The sequence below is a fragment of the Heteronotia binoei genome, chromosome 3 (assembly GCF_032191835.1).
Source record: "Heteronotia binoei isolate CCM8104 ecotype False Entrance Well chromosome 3, APGP_CSIRO_Hbin_v1, whole genome shotgun sequence".
NCBI lineage: Eukaryota > Metazoa > Chordata > Lepidosauria > Squamata > Gekkonidae > Heteronotia > Heteronotia binoei.
In genome coordinates this window covers 25,168,442-25,189,255 of record NC_083225.1, presented here as the reverse complement: position 1 = coordinate 25,189,255, position 20,814 = coordinate 25,168,442, and the positions used below count along the sequence as shown (strand labels likewise).

Genomic DNA, 20,814 nt, shown 5'->3' with positions numbered 1-20,814 from the left:
ACAATTTTTGATAATGATTAAACTTTAGAAGAAAGAAGAATATTAATTTTAGTTCTTAGTAATTAAGGGTACCTTTTAATGTTAGTATTTTGAGTAAATAACACTGGCGGGGGTCAAGTAACAGGGGGAGGGGTGATTAGAAAGAAGCATATGGGATAGATGAAAAGAAGTTATTAATGGAAATTGTTATCAATAAAATTGTTTAAAACAAAAAACCACAGTTGGTTCTGTTTCAGATTAATATATTGGCTCTGCTGCCGAATGCATTTATAAAGTTCACTGGGTATTCTTTCACTTATCTGAGTGAAGCACTGAGACGTTTCCTTAGGGAACTCCAGTTCACAAATCCCTCCTACTAGTGCTGTGGCTGCATAATACAGAGCGGATGTACCTTGTAGTTTTCCAGGTCCCGTGATATTGAACTAATCTGGCATCAGTGTCATTGGCTCTAAAACATCATTAAACTTCTTGACATGGTTTCATGAATGTTTATCTGGAAGTTGCTGAACCATACAGTGTCTCCCATTAGTGTTTCAGATGGTGCATCTTAGATAACCCACTGAGTCCCAGCTCTGCCTTTTTTGCATGCTCCTAGGATGATTTCAGAACATCATCGGGGCAGTGGTGCAAAGGGGGCAACTGTGCTTTCTGTTGAAAAACAACAACTGGAGCAGGGGTGTCAAATTCATTTGTTATGAGAGCCAAATCTGATATAAATGAGACCTTGTTAGGCAGAGTCATGTATGTACCTATTTATGATTAGGTAGCAGAGATATAAACTTTATAAAGGACACAGACAAACACAAAGATTTTTTTAAAACCTTAAAACATTAGCACTCAGTCTTAAAGCTACGTTGTTTTTATTTCTCCCATGGAATCCCGGGAATGGGCAAAGGACACTCTGGCTCTTTCCTTCCTTCCCTAGGGGACCAGTAGGGGGAGCAGCCTCAGCCAACAGAAGGAAGAAAGACTTGGCTCAGTAGTTCTGTTGTGCGATTGAGAGAGTCTGATGAAGCAAACTGTTATGCAGAAGGAAGCAAGAGAGAGGGAGAAGGAAGCTGATGGCAGCCAGTTGCTTGGGGGCTCAATAGGAACCTTCTGGGGGCCTGATTCAGCCCCCAGGTCGCATGTTTGATGCCCCTGAACCAGAGCTCAAAGCATTACTTTTGTGCAGATTTTCATTCAATCTTTCTCCGTGTGAGGTCAACATGATTTCAAAGGTTTATGTATTCAGGATCAGTAATTTTTTTTAAAAAAATGGAAACTTGAAATAGGTGGGGGTCAATTCCATTTCTATACAGATGCTGCTAGGCAGTGAATATATGGGTATTAAATGCTTGCCAGATACAGTGCAGTAATTAACAGCAAACAGGAATGGGGAAAACAAGAATTGTTCATTTTTCTTGCAACACACACATTGAAATAACAGTTAATGGGGTGCAAATTCAGACATTGCTTTGGGGGGGAAACTGGATTTATGCAAACAGTCTTCGAATTATAGGTAGAGAATAAATTAGTGCCAGTTGCTTCAACTAAAGGAAAAGACACTTCCACTTAGTGTACGCACATTAGACAGTGCTTTTAAGGAATATCTGATTGGTTTATGTACACCTAAATAAATGGTAATCTGAAATTTGAGGTCTAGGTTGCCTGGATTAGGATAGGTCTTAGATTTGATTGTTCTGTTTCTGTGACATATTATTAATTGTTTCTTGGGGGAGCAGAGGGAAAAAATCAGGCAGTCAGTATTGGACAAAACTATAATGTGAAAAGTGTAGCAGATCTTTATCTGATTAGTCTGCCCACTATCCAAGCATAAATCCTTGCTGGAAAAATTGTGTATACCTACATCTTGGTGCTGGTACCTTGAAGCATTACTGATATAACTAACATAAATTTGAGCAGACTTCGAAGGATGGTGGAAGACAGGAGAGCCTGGCATGACTTGGTCCATGGGGTCGCAAAGAGTCCGATTCAACTGTGCGACTGAACAACAACACCTTGAAGCTGTATCTGCATCAGTATCTGGTGGAACAATACACCATTAACTGAATAAAATCTTAAAAAGAAAACCAATAGATTTTTCTTACATTAAATATTTGTAAATCCATGAATTATAAGCAAATTGGGCGTATGTAGCATGCCAGGGGAAAATAAATGTGTGCACACAAATTATAGTTCTTCTCATTGAGTCTCTTGGTTTAGGTGACAGAACATGTGTGGGTGGGTGTGTGCAAAAAAGTGGGATTAGCTCTGAAAGCCAAAGGCGTATCTGAGGCAGAGGTATGATGTGTATTTGAAATATATTCCTGTAATGCCTGCTTCTTTGGCCCCCGCTCTCTGTTTCTCCACTCAGAGAATGGAGATAGATTTCATGCAGAAATGGCTTTCTCTCTTTGTGGAGAGAGCCAGTTTGGTATAGTGGTTAAGTGCGTGGACTCTTATCTGGGAAAACCGGGCTTGATTCCCCACTCCTCCACTTGCGCCTGTTGGAATGGCCTTGGGTCAGCCATAGCTCTGGCAGAGGTTGTCCTTAAAAAGGCAGCTTCTGGGAGAGCCCTTTCAGCCCTACCCATTTCACAGGGTGTCTGTTGTGAGGGAAGAAGATAAAGGAGATTGTAACCATTCTCTCTGATTCAGAGAGAAGGATGGGTTATAAATCTGCAATTCTTCTTCCCCAGAAGTGTGCTTGGCAATTTGCAACTGCTAATGAAGATAGTTCTACCCAGGCTTTGAATTAAGTAGGATTTGGATTCAAGAGAGGATTTCTGCAGATCGGTGGGAGGAGAGCTTTTTTCTGCAGATCTGACTCGCCCCCTCATACTGTTCCTGGGGGCTTCATTTTGGAATTGTAGCAGAAGTGTGGGGGAGTGAATTTTGCTCTCTGTGAATAGAAGTCTCTTTTACTTGCAGAAGTTACCAGTGAATCCAAGCCAAGATGAGGTCAGGAAAAATCTGCCTTTTCAGGTTTTTTAAACTAACTTGTTATTCACCTGTCTTGCTGTTTCATCTGTATTCATAACTGGACTGGCCTTGCCTTGTTAGGCTGTTTGCTGGGTTTTTTAGTTCCACTATTGCTGCTTCTATTCTGCAGAGATTTAAAATTTTTGCCAATAGTTTAAACTTGGTTTATTGTTGTCTTCATGAACAATTTATTTTATGTTAGTTTATATATATATTGCTGCTTTTCTGTGTTTTATTTTAAAATGCTGTTGGTTTTAATTTTTTAAAGTTTGTTAGGCAGCTTTTTTGGAACAGCAGTAAGGAAATAGAATTAAATAAATTCAACCTTAGTTGAGATGTTATTGTACAGCCTCTAAATAAGAAGAGGATTCAGAAAGATCTAAGATGGAGAAAAACCATGGTGTGGGGTATGTGTCAGTTTGAGAGCCAGTTTGGTGTAGTGGTTAAGTGTGTGGACTCTTATTTGGGAGAACTGGGTTTGATTCCCCACTCCTCCATCTGCAACTGCTGGAATGGCCTTAGGTCAGCCATAGCTCTTTCAGGAGTTGTCCTTGAAAGGGTAGCTTCTGGGAAAGCTCGCTCAGCCCCATCGACCTCACAGGGTGTTTGTTGTGGGGGTGGAAGATAAAGGAGATTGTGAGTCGCTCTGAGACTCTGATTCAGGGTGGAGGGCGGAATATAAATCCAATGTCATCGTCGTCATTGTCTGTAGGAGCTTGGAGAAATTGATTTCAATCCTATTTCCTGATTGGTTTACAGTTAACCATTGACTTTGAATATTTTTGCAAAGAAACCTAAATTAATAGATGAGGATTGTATTTGAGATTATGAACAATGCTGTTGCAAACAGATTCATTCATCTGACTCCTGGCACCAACTGCGAACGCTCAACTGTTGAAGCTCTTGGATATCCAGAACTTTCAGTGACCTCCAGTATGTAAAGATGTACTTTTAACAGTTTGGCGGAGGTTCTAGAACTTCAGCTCAGAAAAGCCTGTGCTCTGCGGGATTCCGTGGATGCCCAGACCCCAGTCCCTAAGACCGCTTGCTGTGTCACTCACAAAGGCGTATTTTCCCACTTCCGCTTGTTGCAAGACGGTAGATGCTACACTTCAGCAGCTGTGACAGACTGCAGTTGGAAAACAGACCTGAGAAGGCCAGAGTGGAAGCAGAGGACCTGCACACCACGAAGCAAGGCTAGTAGTTTCAGGGCTAAGCACCAGAACTTTACAGAACCAATGACCGTTACTAGAGTTAACATAATATGGAGAATAACCATCCATGTTTGGTGGGGGTAGTCAAGTCCCGTCAAATTGCAGCGGACTTATAGTGACTCCGTAGGATTTTCAAGACAAGAGACTGGCAGAGGTGGTTTGCTATTGTCTGCCTCTGCGTAACAGCACAACACTGCACTTCCTTGGAAGTCTCCCATCCAAAAACTAACCAGGGCTTGACCCTGCTTAGCTTCCAAGGTCTGATGAGATCAGGCTAGCCTGGGCCAGCAAGTCAGGGCAACCATCCATGTTTTCTCAGTGGAATTACAGACATTGATAATTGAGTCATTGAGTGAGTTTTGGCATTTGGGCAATGGCTACGAAATGGGAGTGAAAGATCACCCAACTGGTCCTGGCAAAGAGGGGAGGAGTTCCTAGAAGGCAGGAGCTGGATCATAGCGCCCGCAGTCACTTGCCAGTTCCTGACTTCATGTTAATTGGCTCCGATGTACACCATTTTTTCAGTGTTTTACCTCAAAGCAGTTTTTTCCTCCCCTGGATTTTTATATCAGAGCATCTTGAAGTTGCTGGTTTTGATTTTGAGTCACAGATTGTGTTAGTTTATGCTTGTTTATGACATTTGTATAGTCTCCCCCCCCCCCCAAAAAAAAAGGTGTTCAACACAGTGAGCATAAGAGATTGCGTCTATTTAGGTTTTATTTTAATGAAGTTATTGAAAGAGCAGCTTACTGTAATTGTGATAAATATTAAAGAATGAATTTACGCTTTCAACATTAACTGAGGTTAATGCCTTCTTTATCAGTCAATTTCTTAATCCACGTTTATCGAGGCAGGTCACACACAAGGAAAGTCGAATCCTTGGCCCAGTGTTTTGCAGACAGGTTGTCTGGGGGCCAACTCATCGGCACTGTGCTCTTCACTACTTAATTGATTCATAGTGGCTCCTTTAAAAATATATATTTGGAAGGGTAGGAGGAAAGGGGGTCCGGGGATGTCATAATTCTTTTGGACCTGAATACAGTCTTCAGCAGAAATCACTGTTCTGGATGCACTGATTCTAAGTGCAAAGTTCCTCTAGCGTTTAGACTACGTTCTTAAGAGCCCTCACTTTAGGTTTGGTCTGAAGTGCTGAACACAGCTCCATTTGTCTAAGCCCCCCCTTTCTTCAAAGCACGCCTGGTCCCTCCAAAAACTGCTCTGCAGAGTTGTTCATTGTGTTCTTGTCCTGGAGTCATAGGCGGGGCGCAGGCTAAAGAAAGGCAGCCACATAGCAGTGGAAGGCTTGAGGTGGTCTGGCGCTTACCCCATTGCCACCCTGTATGGAAGAGCTGCCACCCACCCCCTGTGGCTACTCAAGTGAAGAAGGTTGCAGCCCCTGAAGGTCAAGCAGTCCTTTGCAGGTACCATGAAGGTCTGAATCAGGGCTTTTTTGGTAGAAAAAGCCCAGCAGGAATCATTTGCATATTAGGTCACATCCCTTGACATCACCATTGTTTCACACAGGACTTTTTTGGTAGGAAAAGCCCAGCTGGGACTCATTTGCATATGATGATATTGATATTGCATTTATATCCCGCCCTATACTCTGAATCTCATGAAGTAGGTGGGGCTGAGAGGGCTCTTACAGCAGCTGCCCTTTGAAGGGCAACTCCCACGAGAGCTATGGCTGACCCAAGGCCGTTCCATGTTAGACCACATCCCCTGACGTCACCATTGTTTCACACAGGGCTTTTTTGTAGAAAAAAAGCCCAGCAGGGACTCATTTGCATATAAGGTCACACCCCTGACACCAAGCCAGCAGGAACTGTGTTCCTGCTCAAAAAAAGCCCTGGTCTGAATACTTCTTTAGGCTTGAGGAGCTGCACTTCAGCTGTTGGCAATCAGTCCCCCAGCATGAGAGCTTGTCTTCTGTACTTGTGGGCGGTCCCGGCTTCACATACTCCCCGGGTGGCACAGGATCCTGTGCGTTGCGTGAATTTACTCTCCTAGCTGTGCGATTTATTTATTTCCATCTCTATCCTGCTTAGGACAGGTCCTCAAGGCAGGTTAGAACCTTCAAGACTTCTACCCCCCCCCCCCCCCCCAAATCCAGTGATGTTATAAAAGCAGTTTTTACTAGTGGGTGGTAGCTTTTGTGTATTACCAATATCTGATGCTCTCCAGGGCAGTCCCACCCACACAGCTCCTGGCTACCTTGTGGCAATTTATATCAGTATTAATATTTGTACAGATGTAAGTTGAGATATTAAAGGGAGGCGTCTGTCATCAAGGAGCACTTAGTATGTACCTTGTTCCTCCTCCTCTTGCCTGAGAGGTTTTGACATGGGCCTTTGCAATGAACGTATCTGAAAGTACAATGTTTTTAAAGAAAAGTTTAATCAGTCAGCGCTTGTGCTGTTGGGAGAATCTCAATGTTAGCATTTGATCAACAGAAGATTGCTCGTTCTTTTCAGGCTGCTGTCTGGCTGGTGGTCCGTAAGTGCTGTCTGTCGTCTGAGGCTTAACTATAATTCATAAATTGGATTTGCGTGTACAGACAGCTAATATTTAGCTCTTCACAGCTTTAATATTTTGTGCTGCGTGTCACGCGAACAGAAATGGCCCAAAGTGTAAGCCTGACTTGCAAATCCACGCATGGGGTTGGATCCAACCAACTTTGCCACTAGTGAAAAGGAGAGCCCGAGGGGGGGGGGGGGGGGCTTCAACCACTAAAAAGGTTCTGCTCGGGGTATCACGGGCCTGCATGGACAAAAGGCATATGGGACCAGGGGTGTACTAAAAAGGCGAATTATGTGAAAGTGAAAAACCTTTCTGGATCTAACCCATAGAAATCCCATTTGGTTTGGTTACCTACTGATAGAAGGCAGACATGAAGCTCATAGGATGGAGGAGTGCCACTTCTATTTTTGAGATGTTTATAAATCATTTGTAAAATGTATTTTGAGGAAGGAAGACAAATACTGCTGTTTCTTACCATTCTTCCAGTGTGAGTGCTTTGTACTGGAATTAGCGCTTTTAAGGACTGCTGTGTCCTTCTTTCCAAATTTCTGGTAAAAAAGGGAGTGATAGAAAATATCTGGATCGCTGTCCTTCCTAACTGATTTGGAGATTCAAAGAAAGCGGGTGGGGTTGAATCAGTGGATGCTTTTTAATGGATTTCAGAGTATCATATAGTGGACTTTTAAAATAAGTTTCGCAAGATCATGTTAATTTTGTGGGACATTTGTCTTTCCACTCCACTTATTGCTGTTCTTAGACATTATTTTTATAAATAGATTGTGTTCCTTATATTCTTTTACAACTAAGTGTAGGGGATGGAATCGTGATATCTAATAGAGTTTCACTGTCTTCAGTTTGATCTGAGGAGGATGCCTAGTTTATGAAAAAAGGAGAAGGATCATGCCTAAATTGCCATCGTGACTGCTAGATGTGAAAAATAAATCAGTTATTTTAAGCCAAAGTCTAACGCATGGGTGGCCAAACTTGCTTAACGTAAGAGCGACATAAAATATTCTTATCAGATGTTTGAAAGCTGCAAGGCAGGAAGGAAAGAAGGCAGATAGAGGTGGGGAGGGAGGGAGAGGGGGGGAAAGAAAGCAACTTTAAATGCATTCTCCAAACTGCTGGCTGGCTTGGCTTGTAGAAGTGATTTTAAAGAGAATAATGCCTTCTCTAAGCTGGCTGACACGGTATTGGGGGCTTCAAGAAGCACACGATATGTGTGAAAGAGTCACATGTGGCTCCTGAGCCACAGCTTGGCCACCCCGCTCTAATGTGTAAATGAAGATGAGGCCAAGGAAGCTGTACACTCCAGATTAGCAGGCCGGTCTTCTGCCACCTTCAGATCCCAAACATGTGTGCGAAGCGTGTCTGTAATTTTTGGAAAGACTAAAATACTACTTGTGTGAAACATATTGCATCATGGAGCACTCTCAAACTCTGTAGTGAAACGTGTCAGCACTGTATAAAATAGCTTCGCTGTAAGGGAACATATGGCCTGGTTTCTTTTGGATCCCCCCCCCCTCACATTTCAGCATTATACTAAAATAAAAATATTTCTCTAGTATGAATCATAGATTGACTGCAGATGTAAAATGTCTCTGACAGTCCTGCTTTTTGAAATGCAATAAGAACAGGGAAGGCAATGGCAAACCACCCCGTAAAAAGTCTGCCGTGAAAACGTTGTGAAAGCAACGTCACCCCAGAGTTGAAAACGACCGGTGCTTGCACAGGGGACTACCTTTACCTTTTTAAGAACACCACAGACTTGGTAAATTTCTGGGCCATGTGTCCTTGTTTCTGAAGCAAGGAATGGGAAGGTGGTATGAGCTTCTTTCAGGTCCCCTCTGTCATAAATGCTGAAACAGTTGCATTGTCAAATTTTGTGGCTCTGGAGGCTCTGGATGTGAAAGCAAAGATGATTTCGTCTTCAGGATGCAACAGTCCTCTTTCCAGACACTTCTGATTTCTTAGCTGTGGTCAATTCTGCCTTCAGCTATTTGCATGCATTTATTAAAACAGCGCCTGTTGCTGGAACCACTGATAGGAAACAAATGAAACAGACATAGATGAGTTGGCTTCAGTTCTTTTCGCATACCCTGCACCATATGTCAGTTATTTAATTTTGCTGTTTGTAGATTGCTCAGTACTAATGTGGCATGCATTATAGAGAATATTTCTATCCTGCCTGTCTTCAGAAATATTGCCCAGAGCAGCTAACAAAAGTAAAACAGTAAAAATAGTTTGGCAGTTCCAGAAATCAGTAATATAAAACATAGACTGGAAGCAGCCAATAGAGACTGGGTTAAATACCAAAAGTGGATTTAAAAAAAATGTTAAAAGTTAGGTAAAGAGTGATATTTTCTTCTGCCACCTGAAAGCTAATATGGTAGGCACCAGGTGAGCTAGAAGGAGGCTTATTCTCAGCTAGGGAGCCACTGATCATAAGACTCTGTCCCTAGTCTCCACGTCTCACTTTCTGTGTCTGAGGGCACTCTTTGTGGAGCTTCTAGTGAGGGTTTTAGAGAGCCAGCTTGGTGTAGTGGTTAAGCACGTGGACTCTTATATGGGAGAACCACTCCACTTGCAGCTGCTGGAATGGCTTTGGGTTAGCCATAGCTCTTGTAGGAGTTGTCCTTGAAAGGGCAGCTTCTGTCAGAGCTCTCATCCCCACCTACCTCACAGGGTGTCTGTTGTGGGGGAAGGAGATAAAGGAGATTGTAAGCCGCTCTGAGACTCTGATTCAGAGAGAAGGGTAGGGTATAAATCTGTGGTTGTTTTCTTCCTTATGGGCAGGCCAGTATGAGCGAAGGTGATCTTTCAGCTACCTTATTCCCAAGCCATTTGAAGGCCTTGAATAGCACTCAGTAACAGAGTGAATCTTTCAATTCAAGCATGATCTGTATCCAGCCCCAGTAGCAGTCTTGACTGATGCATTATGGGCTAATGGACGTTTCCAGTCTGCCTTCACAGGCAGTTGAAACAACAAATAGCACATTACAGTAATCGCACCTGGATGTGAACAGGGCACAGGCCATTTTAGCCAAATCTTGCTCTTCTTCGAATGGCCACAGCTGCCTGCCAGAGTAAAGACCTGAGCCTCCAGCTGCAGGCCAGAATCCAGCAGCACCTCCAAACAACAGATGTGTTCTTTCAGGGGTCCTGTGTCCTACTCCAGGACAAGCAGAATCCTTAAGTGGCTTTAACATTGACCAACAGCTCTCTGTCTTATCTGGACTGAGCTTCAGTTTATTGGCCTTAATCATACCATTGCGTTCTTTGAGCCTTTGTTCAGACTTCCCGTTGGCCCACCAGATTCTGCTACTGGAGTCAAGTGTCCACCATGTATTGGTGGCGTCTCACTCCAGATCTCCAAGCAATATCTTCCAGTGGTTTCTTGGAAGACAAAATGGGACCCTGTGGGATGCCACCGAACAAATGTTAGTATGTTTAGCAGCGTCATTCCCCAAAGAACCCGGCCAGGTAGGCAAGGAACCAAAATTACCTGGTGTCCCTAAGCCCTGAACCTACCAGCCTTTCAGGCTACTGAGAATCCAGGCAAAGAGAAATTTTTCTCACTCTCTCAAAATACTAGAACTCAAGAGCATCCAATGAAATTGATGGGTGGTAGGTTCAAGACTAAAGGAAATACTACTTTACACAGAGATTGATTAAAATGTGGAGTTTGCTGCCAGAGGACATAGTGATGCCCACAAGAATAAACAGCTTTAAGAGGAGAATACATAGATTCAATGCCTGCTAGCCATGGTGACTGAGGGGAACCTCCACATTCAGAGGATTCAGCTTCTAAATCCCAGAGCCAGGAGGCAACATCAGGGGTAGGCCTCGGCCTCTATACCCTGTTGTTGACTGTCCAGAGGAACTAGTTGGCCACTGTGTGAGACAGGATCCTGGACTAGATGGACCATTGGTCTGATCCAGCGGGGCTCTTACGGACGAACAAAAATGTACCTTCTCCAATGAACATTTGTTAGTCAGGGTGACAAAGGCCATTTCTGTACCAAGCCCAAGTAGGAAAGGATCTAGAATTCTAGATAATCTGCCCCCTCAAATACCTCTCAGAGCTGAACAACCATCATGCATTCAAGCCCCTCCCCCAGAAATGGAATGCCAGGTTATTTGGGTCCAGGGATGCCTTTTCCAGGAGTAACTTTATTATCTGTTTCTGCAAAACAAAAAGAATACAAACCCTGATCTTGTGAATGATTTCTAGCACTGTGTTTCTGGAGGCTTTTTTCAGAGTGTCTGTGGTATTGAAATGTAATAATGATGCATATCAGTCTACCATTTTTTATTGGGATCATTTAAGACATAATTATACTTCACTTGTTACAGAACGATATATAGCAGAAGTAGTGTCACCAGCAAAATTGCAAGCTTGATACGATAGGACATACATTATGCCTTCAGAGGTATTGCAAGCTTAGGGCAAAACCCTGCCATGGGCTTTGACAAAAATAAAATCAGTGCAGCCATTTCAAAGAAATTATTTTTTCTGCCTTTTCTTCTCTCAGCTCAAATTCTTTTGTGTGTGAGTGTGGTGAGGGGGGTTTTTTTGTTTGATTTTTGGCTGATGATAACGTGTGTACCTTTGAGCACAGAGTTTGTCCTACAACATTTATTTAAGTGCATCATTAGTAAGGAGGTGTTGGCAGCAGCCACTTTATTTAGCTCGCTTTGTGAAATGTTGAAGCTGCGCGTTGTGGCCAAACGAATTTGAAAGGTTTTGAAAGCGAAGTGAGTTTCCTGCCTTTGACTTCGATTAGTCTGTCCGTGATGATCGGACAATGGGTTGGAGCCAGAACAGAGGACCATTGTCACGGGTTTCCCCACACACATTCTGCAGACATCACAGCCCTAGTTGCCTGTGGTTCTGAGGACCAAACTAGACGTTACAGTGATATGGCACTGATGCCATATTAGAGCTGAAGAGAGCCATTAAAAATGACCTGAGAGCCTGATCTGAATTGGGCCAGCAGTGTAGTAGGACCAGGCGTACCTCCCACCACTTCCCCATGCCTTTTCAAGAGAGAGCCAGTTTGGTGTAGTGGTTAAGTGTGCGGACTCTTATCTGGGAGAACCGGGTTTGATTCCCCTCTGCTTGCAGCTGCTGGAATGCCCTTGGCTCAGCCATAGCTCTCGCAGGAGTTGTCCTTGAAAGGGCAGCTGCTGTGGGAGCCCTCTCAGCCCCACCCGCCTCACAGGGTGTCTGTTGTGGGGGGAGAAGATATAGGCGATTATAAGCTGTCTGAGGTCTCTGATTCAGAGAGAAGGGTGGGGTATAAATCTGCAGTCTTCTTCAAGAGCTGAACAGCCTGTTTGGGCACTTGAAAATGAGCTGGGTGGCGGACAAGATCACCTGGACCCATCACACTGCAGGCCCAAACAGGATCAGGCCCTCTGTATCTTGTTGCCTTGAGCAGAGAGAGGCTCACAAGTCCTTTGGATCCAGCTCATTCTCAGCAGTGAAATTCTGATAACTAGAACCAGATGCCTGATATAAAATGTAGAAATACGTTCTGTCTTAATTTGTTCAGAACCAAAACAGACTGTAATTCTAGATGGACAGATTTTTTTCCCCTTTACTCAGGGAGTCTTTGTAGGGGTGAGCTAATCACGGCTTTGTTTTTAATAACATTTTTTTAAAAATGAGTTTTAGAGGTTATATTAGCAAAACTCTCAAATTTCCTTTTTTTTGGACGATACCAAAGCTGCCTGAGATAATGGGCTACTTGACTCCTGAGGAGTAAAAGGGTGAGGGGGGGGGCTAATTGCACTTGGTGTTGTCGGTGTTCCACAAGTTATGGCTTGGATACTACAGAAAATCCCAGCCAGCAAAAGGGGTATCTGCCAGCAGAATGGAACTTCCCTGCCTTCGGGGCTTTTTCGGTAGCAGGAACTCCTTTGCATATTAGGCCACACACCCCTGATGTAGCCAATCCTTTTGGAGCTTACAGGAGGCCCTGTACTAAGAGCCCTGTAAACTCTTGGAGGATTGGTTACATCAGGGATCTGTGGCCTAATATGCAAAAGAGTTTCTGCTACAAAAAAAGCCTGCTTGCCACTATCTTCCTAAGGTAGCCCAAAATTATGTCCAAAACACTGCTTCTGAGGTACAGTGGGACCCCCAAGAACAGCCTGAGAGGGAATTGAAGGTCTCTGGTGGGAGCAGAGAATGAGCAAATATCTCCCCCTTCCATTCATGGAAATCTGTTGCATTCAGGCATGCATTGCTTCCATATGTAGACATAAGTCTGAGGGGCACATCAGAAATAAATTTTCTCTTCTTTATGGCTGTTAAGACAACCGTAGATGGGTGAGCGTGACAGAGTGAAGGATTAACAGCAATTCATCTTAAACTGTGTGTCTGGGAATTTTGCATTGGATCCAGTCTTCCCCCTTTTTGGGTCCTGCACCTTCCGCAAAGTTTTCCTCCACTAGAGAAAGATCTTTGAAAACAAAGACTTTTCTCTATCTGAAAAAGCCAAGGAGGAGGACTTGGCAGAAGAGAGCTGTTTTCTGCATTTTCATATGCATCTTTGTATGTTTTGTAAGGTAAACAGAGTGGACTCTGGGATTTAGAGCCCATGCCCAGAAGAGGTGAGCTTGTCCTACATGGCAAAGATGGCAGATAGGAGCCATGGGAACATATTTGACACTTTTGCGCTGGACCAGTGGGTTCCTGCTCCCTTTTGGTGGTAAATCTTTGCATTATTTCTTAAATATTTGTGTTTGAAACAATGAAACATCAGATGATTCAAAGTGGTGCAGATCTCTCCTGTCTTTCTCAATCTGTTCAGCTTGGGTAGAATGACGCTGAGAAACTGGTGAAGTGGCATAGTTGAAACAAGTGGTGTGGTTTAGGCTGCACTCAAATATCATGCGTTCAAATTTCTAGTTAGAGCAGTTAGATTCGAGTCCAGTAGCACCTCAGAGACAAACAAGAGTTTCATGGCATGTGCTTTCAAAGAGCCAAAGCTCCCTTCGTCAGACACAAAGAGGAATGGAGAGCGGATATTGGGCATTGACATCTTGGTTTGTTGCAAGCCTTGGTCCCAGAGTCCATATTCATGTTTGGAAGGGTATTGCAGTAGGTGTGTCCACTCTGACAGCCCAGTAGCCAGACCTAATGACACCAGCCATACCATTTTAATTTTCCAGGTTATCCCAGTGCCGACTTAAGAGGGGCAGCCCTCAAACCAAAAAACCTCAAAGGGAAATTAAAATGTGAGATTGTTGAGCTTGACTTCATTCACAAGACCTAGTTGGCTGTCTTCTAAAACTAGTTAGATAGAGGCTTGTTTGCACAGATTTGTTGGCGTTCTGGCATACATGCCTGCCTTCTCCAATTAGAAGCTGTTTACTTACAATGCATGAATACAGCTGTGGATAGAAACTAAATCCAATGAATTTGTATGCCTGCATTCATATTTCTTGAGTAATAAGTGTTAACTTCGGATTGGAATTCTCTGTGCCAGAAGAGAAGGGGAATGAGGGAGGAGCAAAGCACCTGCACAAGCTCCATGATAAGCTGAGCTGCTCAGCGTTCTGGCTTGATGCAGGTTCAAAATTGCCTCCTTGGAACTCATTTCAAAGCATGGAATGACCTTTCTGGCCTCCATTTTGAAGCTTGTGAATTGCAGGATAGTAATTCTTAAGCTAAACTGCCCCCCCCAACCTCCACCCCCAAATGACTGAACAAAATTCCCTAAGTACTATTTTGAGATCTACTGTTTGGGTGACTTCTTTATCAGCAAAGGTTTTCAAACTATATTTTTGGTTTTCATTGCAGGTATGAGAAGGTCCCTGTGATCTTGGTTGGGAATAAAGTGGACCTGGAGAGCGAGAGGGAAGTATCGTCCAGCGAAGGCAGAGCTCTGGCTGAAGAATGGGGCTGTCCATTTATGGAGACTTCCGCAAAAAGTAAAACAATGGTGGATGAGCTGTTTGCAGAAATCGTCAGACAGATGAACTATGCGTCGCAGCCGGATAAAGATGACCCGTGTTGTTCTGCATGTAATATACAATAGCGTTACGAATGACGGAGTCGGACCTTCATTTGCTGTATTTTTGGTAAAGTAACAGAACTGACTGCTTCACTTTGTGATTTAAGTTGGGTCCCTCGGGATAAATCCAAAGCGGAGCAGCAGCATTAACTCCAAGCAGAACGCTGACGTTGATGGGGGTGAGCTTCTGCAGGTCACTTACCTGAAGCACACTTTCTACACCTGCAACTCTGTAGCACGGCCAGCAGCTTTACAGAGTCAGCACGAGCGATGCTTGTTGGCCTGGGCAAGCGACAGCAGTCAACAACTTTCAGCCAAGAGTTCTTGATGGCGGTGAAAAGGAGAGCGCCAGCAAAGACACCTTTGCCCTCTGCGTATCCTCTGGTGACAAAATAAAATCGAACGGAACTTTTAAGTGTCTGCATATTGAATTTCAGGACTTGTCACTTGTGGCCAAGTTTACTCAGTCAAATATGCTAAGTTCATCTTTCCCCTTGACCACAAGTGTTAGTAGCGTTCTTGGAAAATAGGTGTAATTCTGTTTCTTCTTCCTCCCCACCCTCCCACCCCCTTAATTTGATTCTGTTCTATTATCCCATCATGCGAAAAGGAAAATATTCCATCAGTACTTGAAAGTAAAGAGAGGAGCTCTGGAAAAAAAAAATCAACGGCTTGCGAAGAGAACAGTGAGACGTCGGAATGTGTTAGATATTCTGCTTTGCTGCTCGGAAACGGCATGGGTCACTTCGATGCCGTTCGGTCAAGAAACCAAACAAACCCTCCATTTACGAAACAGGAAATGTGTTCATCTCTTTCCTGAACCAGGAGGGAAGGAACTATGTTGGGGGGGAGGGGGAATATCGCTTAGCCTTACTGACGAGGAAAATGTTAGCACATTAACAAATACCATCTTGTAAGGAAAATGAAGCCATGTTGTATCCAGATGTTCCTTTTTTGCAAAAACCTCACAGGGACAGTCTGAGCATCTTGTTTTGTTTTTGTTTTTTTTGTTTTTAAGTTTGAAGGGTAACGGTTTGTTTCTTGCCTTTAAGGGCTACATCTTTGGTGTGATACCCCAATTAACCTTTGAAAGTCCAATTTGCCATTTTATAGCTTTAACGTTGGCAACCTGGTTAATTGAATTAACTGTGTTGAAGTTACTTTGGCTCAGAAGCTGAATACACAGTGTTGTAGTTCCACAGGTGAGGGAGGGAGAAGATTGGTGTCTTCCCTCACCCTTTCCAGTTGCCTAACATGCTAGTGAGATGCTGCCATACAGTGGTCCTGTTGCCCTGGTTATTGCCGTGAGTGAAAACATTGTTTTGAAATGGTGCTCAGCCTCTGATCTTAACTTTCATAGCAGTGAAATACTTACCATTTGCATGACTTTTAACAGCACCGGTTATATCTATTCTGATGTCTTACAATCAAGGAAGTTTCCAATCAGAATGTCTAGGGTTGAAATGCTGGAGTCGATCGTATAGAGACGGACCTTTACGGAAACATTTGGCCTTTAAATGCAATACCTTTGAGCCTGCGGTCCCAATGGCGCCCTGGAGTTTGGCTTCTCAGTCTTGTGAAAATAGTTATGTAATTCCTTTGTGTCGATGAGTGGAGAGGTGTGTGTGTATCTCATGTGCCTGTTGGTGGGACTGGATGTGCGTGTGACTTTCTACAAATGCTGTAATGAAGTTGAGTTCTGAGGCGTTTGCCTCCGTCGGCAGAAATACTCCTTGCAATCTAAAGCGCATCTAAAGAAACCGCATTTGAAAAAAAAATGCGTGTTTGAACTTTGACAACACTTGGCCACTTTATTTCTTGTGCAACAGAACATGTTTTAAGTTCACGGTTTAAAGATGGCGGATGAGTAGAGGCCACTGTTGCCTTAGTCCTTGCATGTTTTCCCATAATCAAGGAAACGAGTGTAACGTGAAATACGATGTCCTACTCTGGAAATGTAGCTCCTCCTTGACCAGCTTGCACAGCCTTTGAAGTTGTGGCACCTGCTGTCAACAACTTGCATGTATCGAGGGGGGGAAAAGAATTGTCACAAGTTCAACAATACCTAAAATGTTTTAGGAAGGAATGTCACTGCAGAAGTAGCTGTGTCTCTTAGGAAAATAACTGGCTGCAGAATTGAAATAACTTGCTCTCTCCTGCCCCACAGCACGCCATTATTTTTGAATATCGATCTGAATGATTCCAAAAAAAGTAGTCCCCGTCTCTTGCATGGCAGATGGTTTACACACCCGTAACCATGACACGGATAACATGATTGAAGGGAAATAAATAGCATTAATGATGAAAATAGGACCGGAAGTCATTGCAATGCCATATTCTGAACAAGAAAGCAAAATACTTCCTAGATCATGCTTACTATGATTTTGGAGACAAAGCACTGTGTGTTCTTGCAAAAGTGTAATGGTTTTATGTGACATGTCATTCTAAGGAGGTAGTCTGTGTGCAGTTTGGATTCTGCAAACATTACTAGTGGGACGGTGAAAAGTGTGTTGGCTGAATTTTTTTTAATCAGCAAAAGGGACAGTCCAGCTGCAGTCTAATCACATTTCTCCCTACCCCCGAAAAAGAAATTGCATTTACCTCCGTGTAATGTGTTTAGGCCAGCAAAGGGATCAGTGGGGAAAAACAGGCGTTGACCAGTTGTCTAGTGCCAATTTCAGAGGTGCCACAGCTCCTGTGGTTGATTCCTCCCCCCCCTTCACGCTAGCGGTGGCAGCGGCTTATCTTGCGGCAGTGGCTCTGTTGCGTTAGAAGTTTTCTGTTGACCGGAGGTAGCTTTCAAGAAACGAAGCAGGCAGTGGCCTGCTCTTAAGCCAGCCTCTTGGCAACCCTAGCTCTGTGCCACTAGGAACGTGGGGGTGCACCCTGTCGTGTTCATAATAAGCCACGGCAATGCTTTCACACTGTGTGCAAGAGGAGCCCGCTGGCATCCCCTGACACCATCACATGTCCCCGGAGTTACTTATCAAGGATCAGTGCATTATTTTATATCCTGATCAGATTCCAATGATAGTATTTTCGTTTTGGTATGACACGCCTTAAAATATTATCATTTGATCCAAAGACCCACTTAATTCTTTAGCTGCTCTCATCGAGCTCTGTATTTTTCTGCAGATGGCTTTTTTTTTTTTTTTTACGTTTATGTTGTAAAATGTCGCAGCTCCCTCTGGAAATGTGTTAATTTCCCTTTTTCCTTTTCACGGGAGTTAATCAAGCCATCATCAACTGTAGAAGCTTTCAAGGTAAGGATTTTTTGTTAAAAAAAATTCTTCCTGTACCAAGAGCAGCTTTTTAGAGACTTCCTCTTCATGGCAGGATCAAGAATACCTTCACTCCTCTTCATACACTCCATTTCTAAAGATGCCATTAACTTCCTGTGGGCAAACTTCCTGGTATTTGCATCTTTTTTTTTTTTAAAGATACAAGCATCCTCTGTTCAAGTTGCATAGATGCAGGGGTGGAATTCTAGCAGGAGCTCCTTTGCATATTAGGCCACACACCCCTGATGTAGCCAATCTTCAAAGAGCTTACAAAAAAATAGCCTTGTAAACTCTTGGAGGATTGGCTACATCAGAGGGTGTGTGGCCTAATGTGCAAAGGAGCTCCTGCTAGAATTCCACCTCCTGATGTATGGTCTTTCCTCAGCACGTGCTCAAAGCACCAGCCAGATGGCAATGGCAAAACTCTTGACGATGTAGTACATTTGGCAGTTTTCATGTGCACATTCCCCTCTTGTCAGTCCTCGATCAGGGTTTCAAATGATTGCAGTGTGGTTTTTGAGACTAGACTTAACCCGTTAATTTGAGATTTCCTAAGAGTGGAATAAAAGATATTTAACAGTTGATTGTTGAGCTCGATTGCAACTGATAACGGGGAAAAAAAAACTGCAGCAAGTTTTATAAGGGGTCAGTTGTTTAAAATCATGATGTTTCGAAAAGAAAATCAAATTGTACATAGAACTCAATGCAAACTCAGCAGTTGTATTTGGAGTTAAATTATTTTAACAAATAAATTTATTTAATGAAAAGCCTGTCGGGTTTCCTTTTTTCCATCCCGTCCTTATTTGTCTCGCTAGAAAACAGAACTCATTCTTAATCGCTCAGTGAAAATTTCGTTGACCCCATTGAACTGGTTCAATAAAGGAACACGTTTGTCATGTATTCTTGGTGAGAAACTTTTAAATCCCCATTCATGCATATTCAGCTAATAGGTAGTATTTTTGCAAAGCAATACAACAGGTTGAATTAAACCTCTGTGAAGTAGACTATAACTGCACTTTAGATATATAATAAAGCTAAATTTAGCCATTAATAGCAATCCAACATTGATCTAAGATGTGTCGGGCCCTAATAAAACATTACCCATCAGATCCACTACTCAGACGCCTTTGGACTTCTGTTGCTCTATCCATTAGCTTGAAATCTGACAGCACTATTTCAGTCGCTGTGCTGCTTGCGTTAACACGATTGTTCCAGCCAACCGACAGTGATTAGCAGTCGCATTGTAGTCCTGCCAGTGTGGATAAAATACACCATTGTTGATGACAGAAATGGGTATTGGGTGGCTTTTTGTTTCTATGCCATGCGGGTCCTCAGGTGCCAAAGGCTGGAGACTGGCACTCTGTGAGAACTATGTCTTCCATGGCTAGCGCCGTGAAGATTGACAAATGCTGCTGATTGTATGTGGCCGTCAGCTGGTCTTGCAACTGATAACTGGCCCATTCATTCTATAGGCAAATTTGCACTGTAGTTTTGGCCCAGATCCTTCTAGAGACCCCTGGTAGCAATTCCACTCATTTAGTAGAATTGCTGGGTGGATGTGCTGCTTTTGCAAAGGAAGGGCGAGCGTGTAGAGTAGTGTGGACTGTGAATTCTTTTGTCTCTCTTCCTCCCCTCCCTTCCCCCAATTTACATTTCTATAAACTTTCCGATAATGCTGGCTTTTCAGAATACTTGCTTGGGTTGCAGTACTAAAGACAACATTCAGTATATGCCATTTGAAAGGATTTATAGTAGTGAAGGGGGATCCCTGTTTCCCCTCCCCCTTTGCCAGCAGCTACATTTCCCCATCATTACAGGCTTTCATTGCTACTGTACTGAGTCCCCTCTCATTACCTCCTCTCTGCTTTCACCAGTGTTTTAATGCCAATTTAGACTGCTGTGGCTACCAAAATTCTTCCAAACGTTGGCTTTTAGTTTGTGGGTTTGCAAAGCCTGCACGTGCACAGATACTGCTAACAACATCTTTGGATGGTTTTTTATCCCAAAACAATGGGGTTTTTATCCCAAAACAAAGGAGTGTGTGTTAAGACATATTTCTGCTAAGCTGAGGGTTTCCTTGGGTTGGCAAAATCCCAAACGATAGCTCTGGATGGCCTTTTAATCGGGATTTGGATGGGGACACGCCCTTAGCTAATAAATATACAGATAACAAAATTCAATTATTGTCTTTACTGAGGAATGTAGGAAAAGGCGGTGGCAGAAGGTGCTGTCAAGTCACAGCAGACTTACGATGATCCTGCAGGGAGGGTTTTCAAGGCAAGGGACATTCAGAGGTGGTTTGCCATTGCCTGTCTCTACATCACAACCCTGGACTTCCCAAATACTAGCCAAGGCCAATCCTGCTTAGCTTCTGAGATCTGATGAGAATGGGCTAACCTGGGCTATCTTCTTGCAAGTTGGTGTTATTCTCCCGTCAACAATACTTACAGGGGTGTCAAACTCATTTGTTATGAGGGCCAGATCTGACATAAAATGAGACCTTGTTGGGCTGGGCCATGTCGGGCCTGGCCATGTGTATACCTATTTAAGATTAGGTGGTAGCAGAGATATCAACTTTATAAAGGACACAGACAAACACAATTTTTTTTAAAAAACTTAAAACACGCTTAAAACGTTAGCACTTGTTGGTCTTAAAGGTGCTTTCTTGGTATTTCTACCATGGATCCAGGGAACAGGGCAAAGGAAGCTGTGACTCTTTCCTTCCTTCCCCAGGGGACTGGGGGAGGAGCCTAAGCCAATAGAAGGAAGACAGACTTGGCTCAGTAGCTCTGCTGTGCGATTGAGAGA

General features: G+C 43.4%; 1 protein-coding gene across 1 annotated transcript in view; it reads left to right on the top strand.

The window, feature by feature from the left end:
* RAP2A (RAP2A, member of RAS oncogene family) overlaps positions 1 to 18,773 on the top strand; it is a 33,813-nt gene extending 15,040 nt beyond the window's left edge. Inside the window, exon 2 of the mRNA XM_060233599.1 lies at positions 14,512 to 18,773. Coding sequence (XP_060089582.1) covers positions 14,512 to 14,749 — 238 coding nt within the window. The 3' untranslated portion in view covers positions 14,750 to 18,773. The remainder of the gene's footprint in view (positions 1 to 14,511) is intronic.
* The last annotated feature ends 2,041 nt before the right edge of the window (positions 18,774 to 20,814 follow it).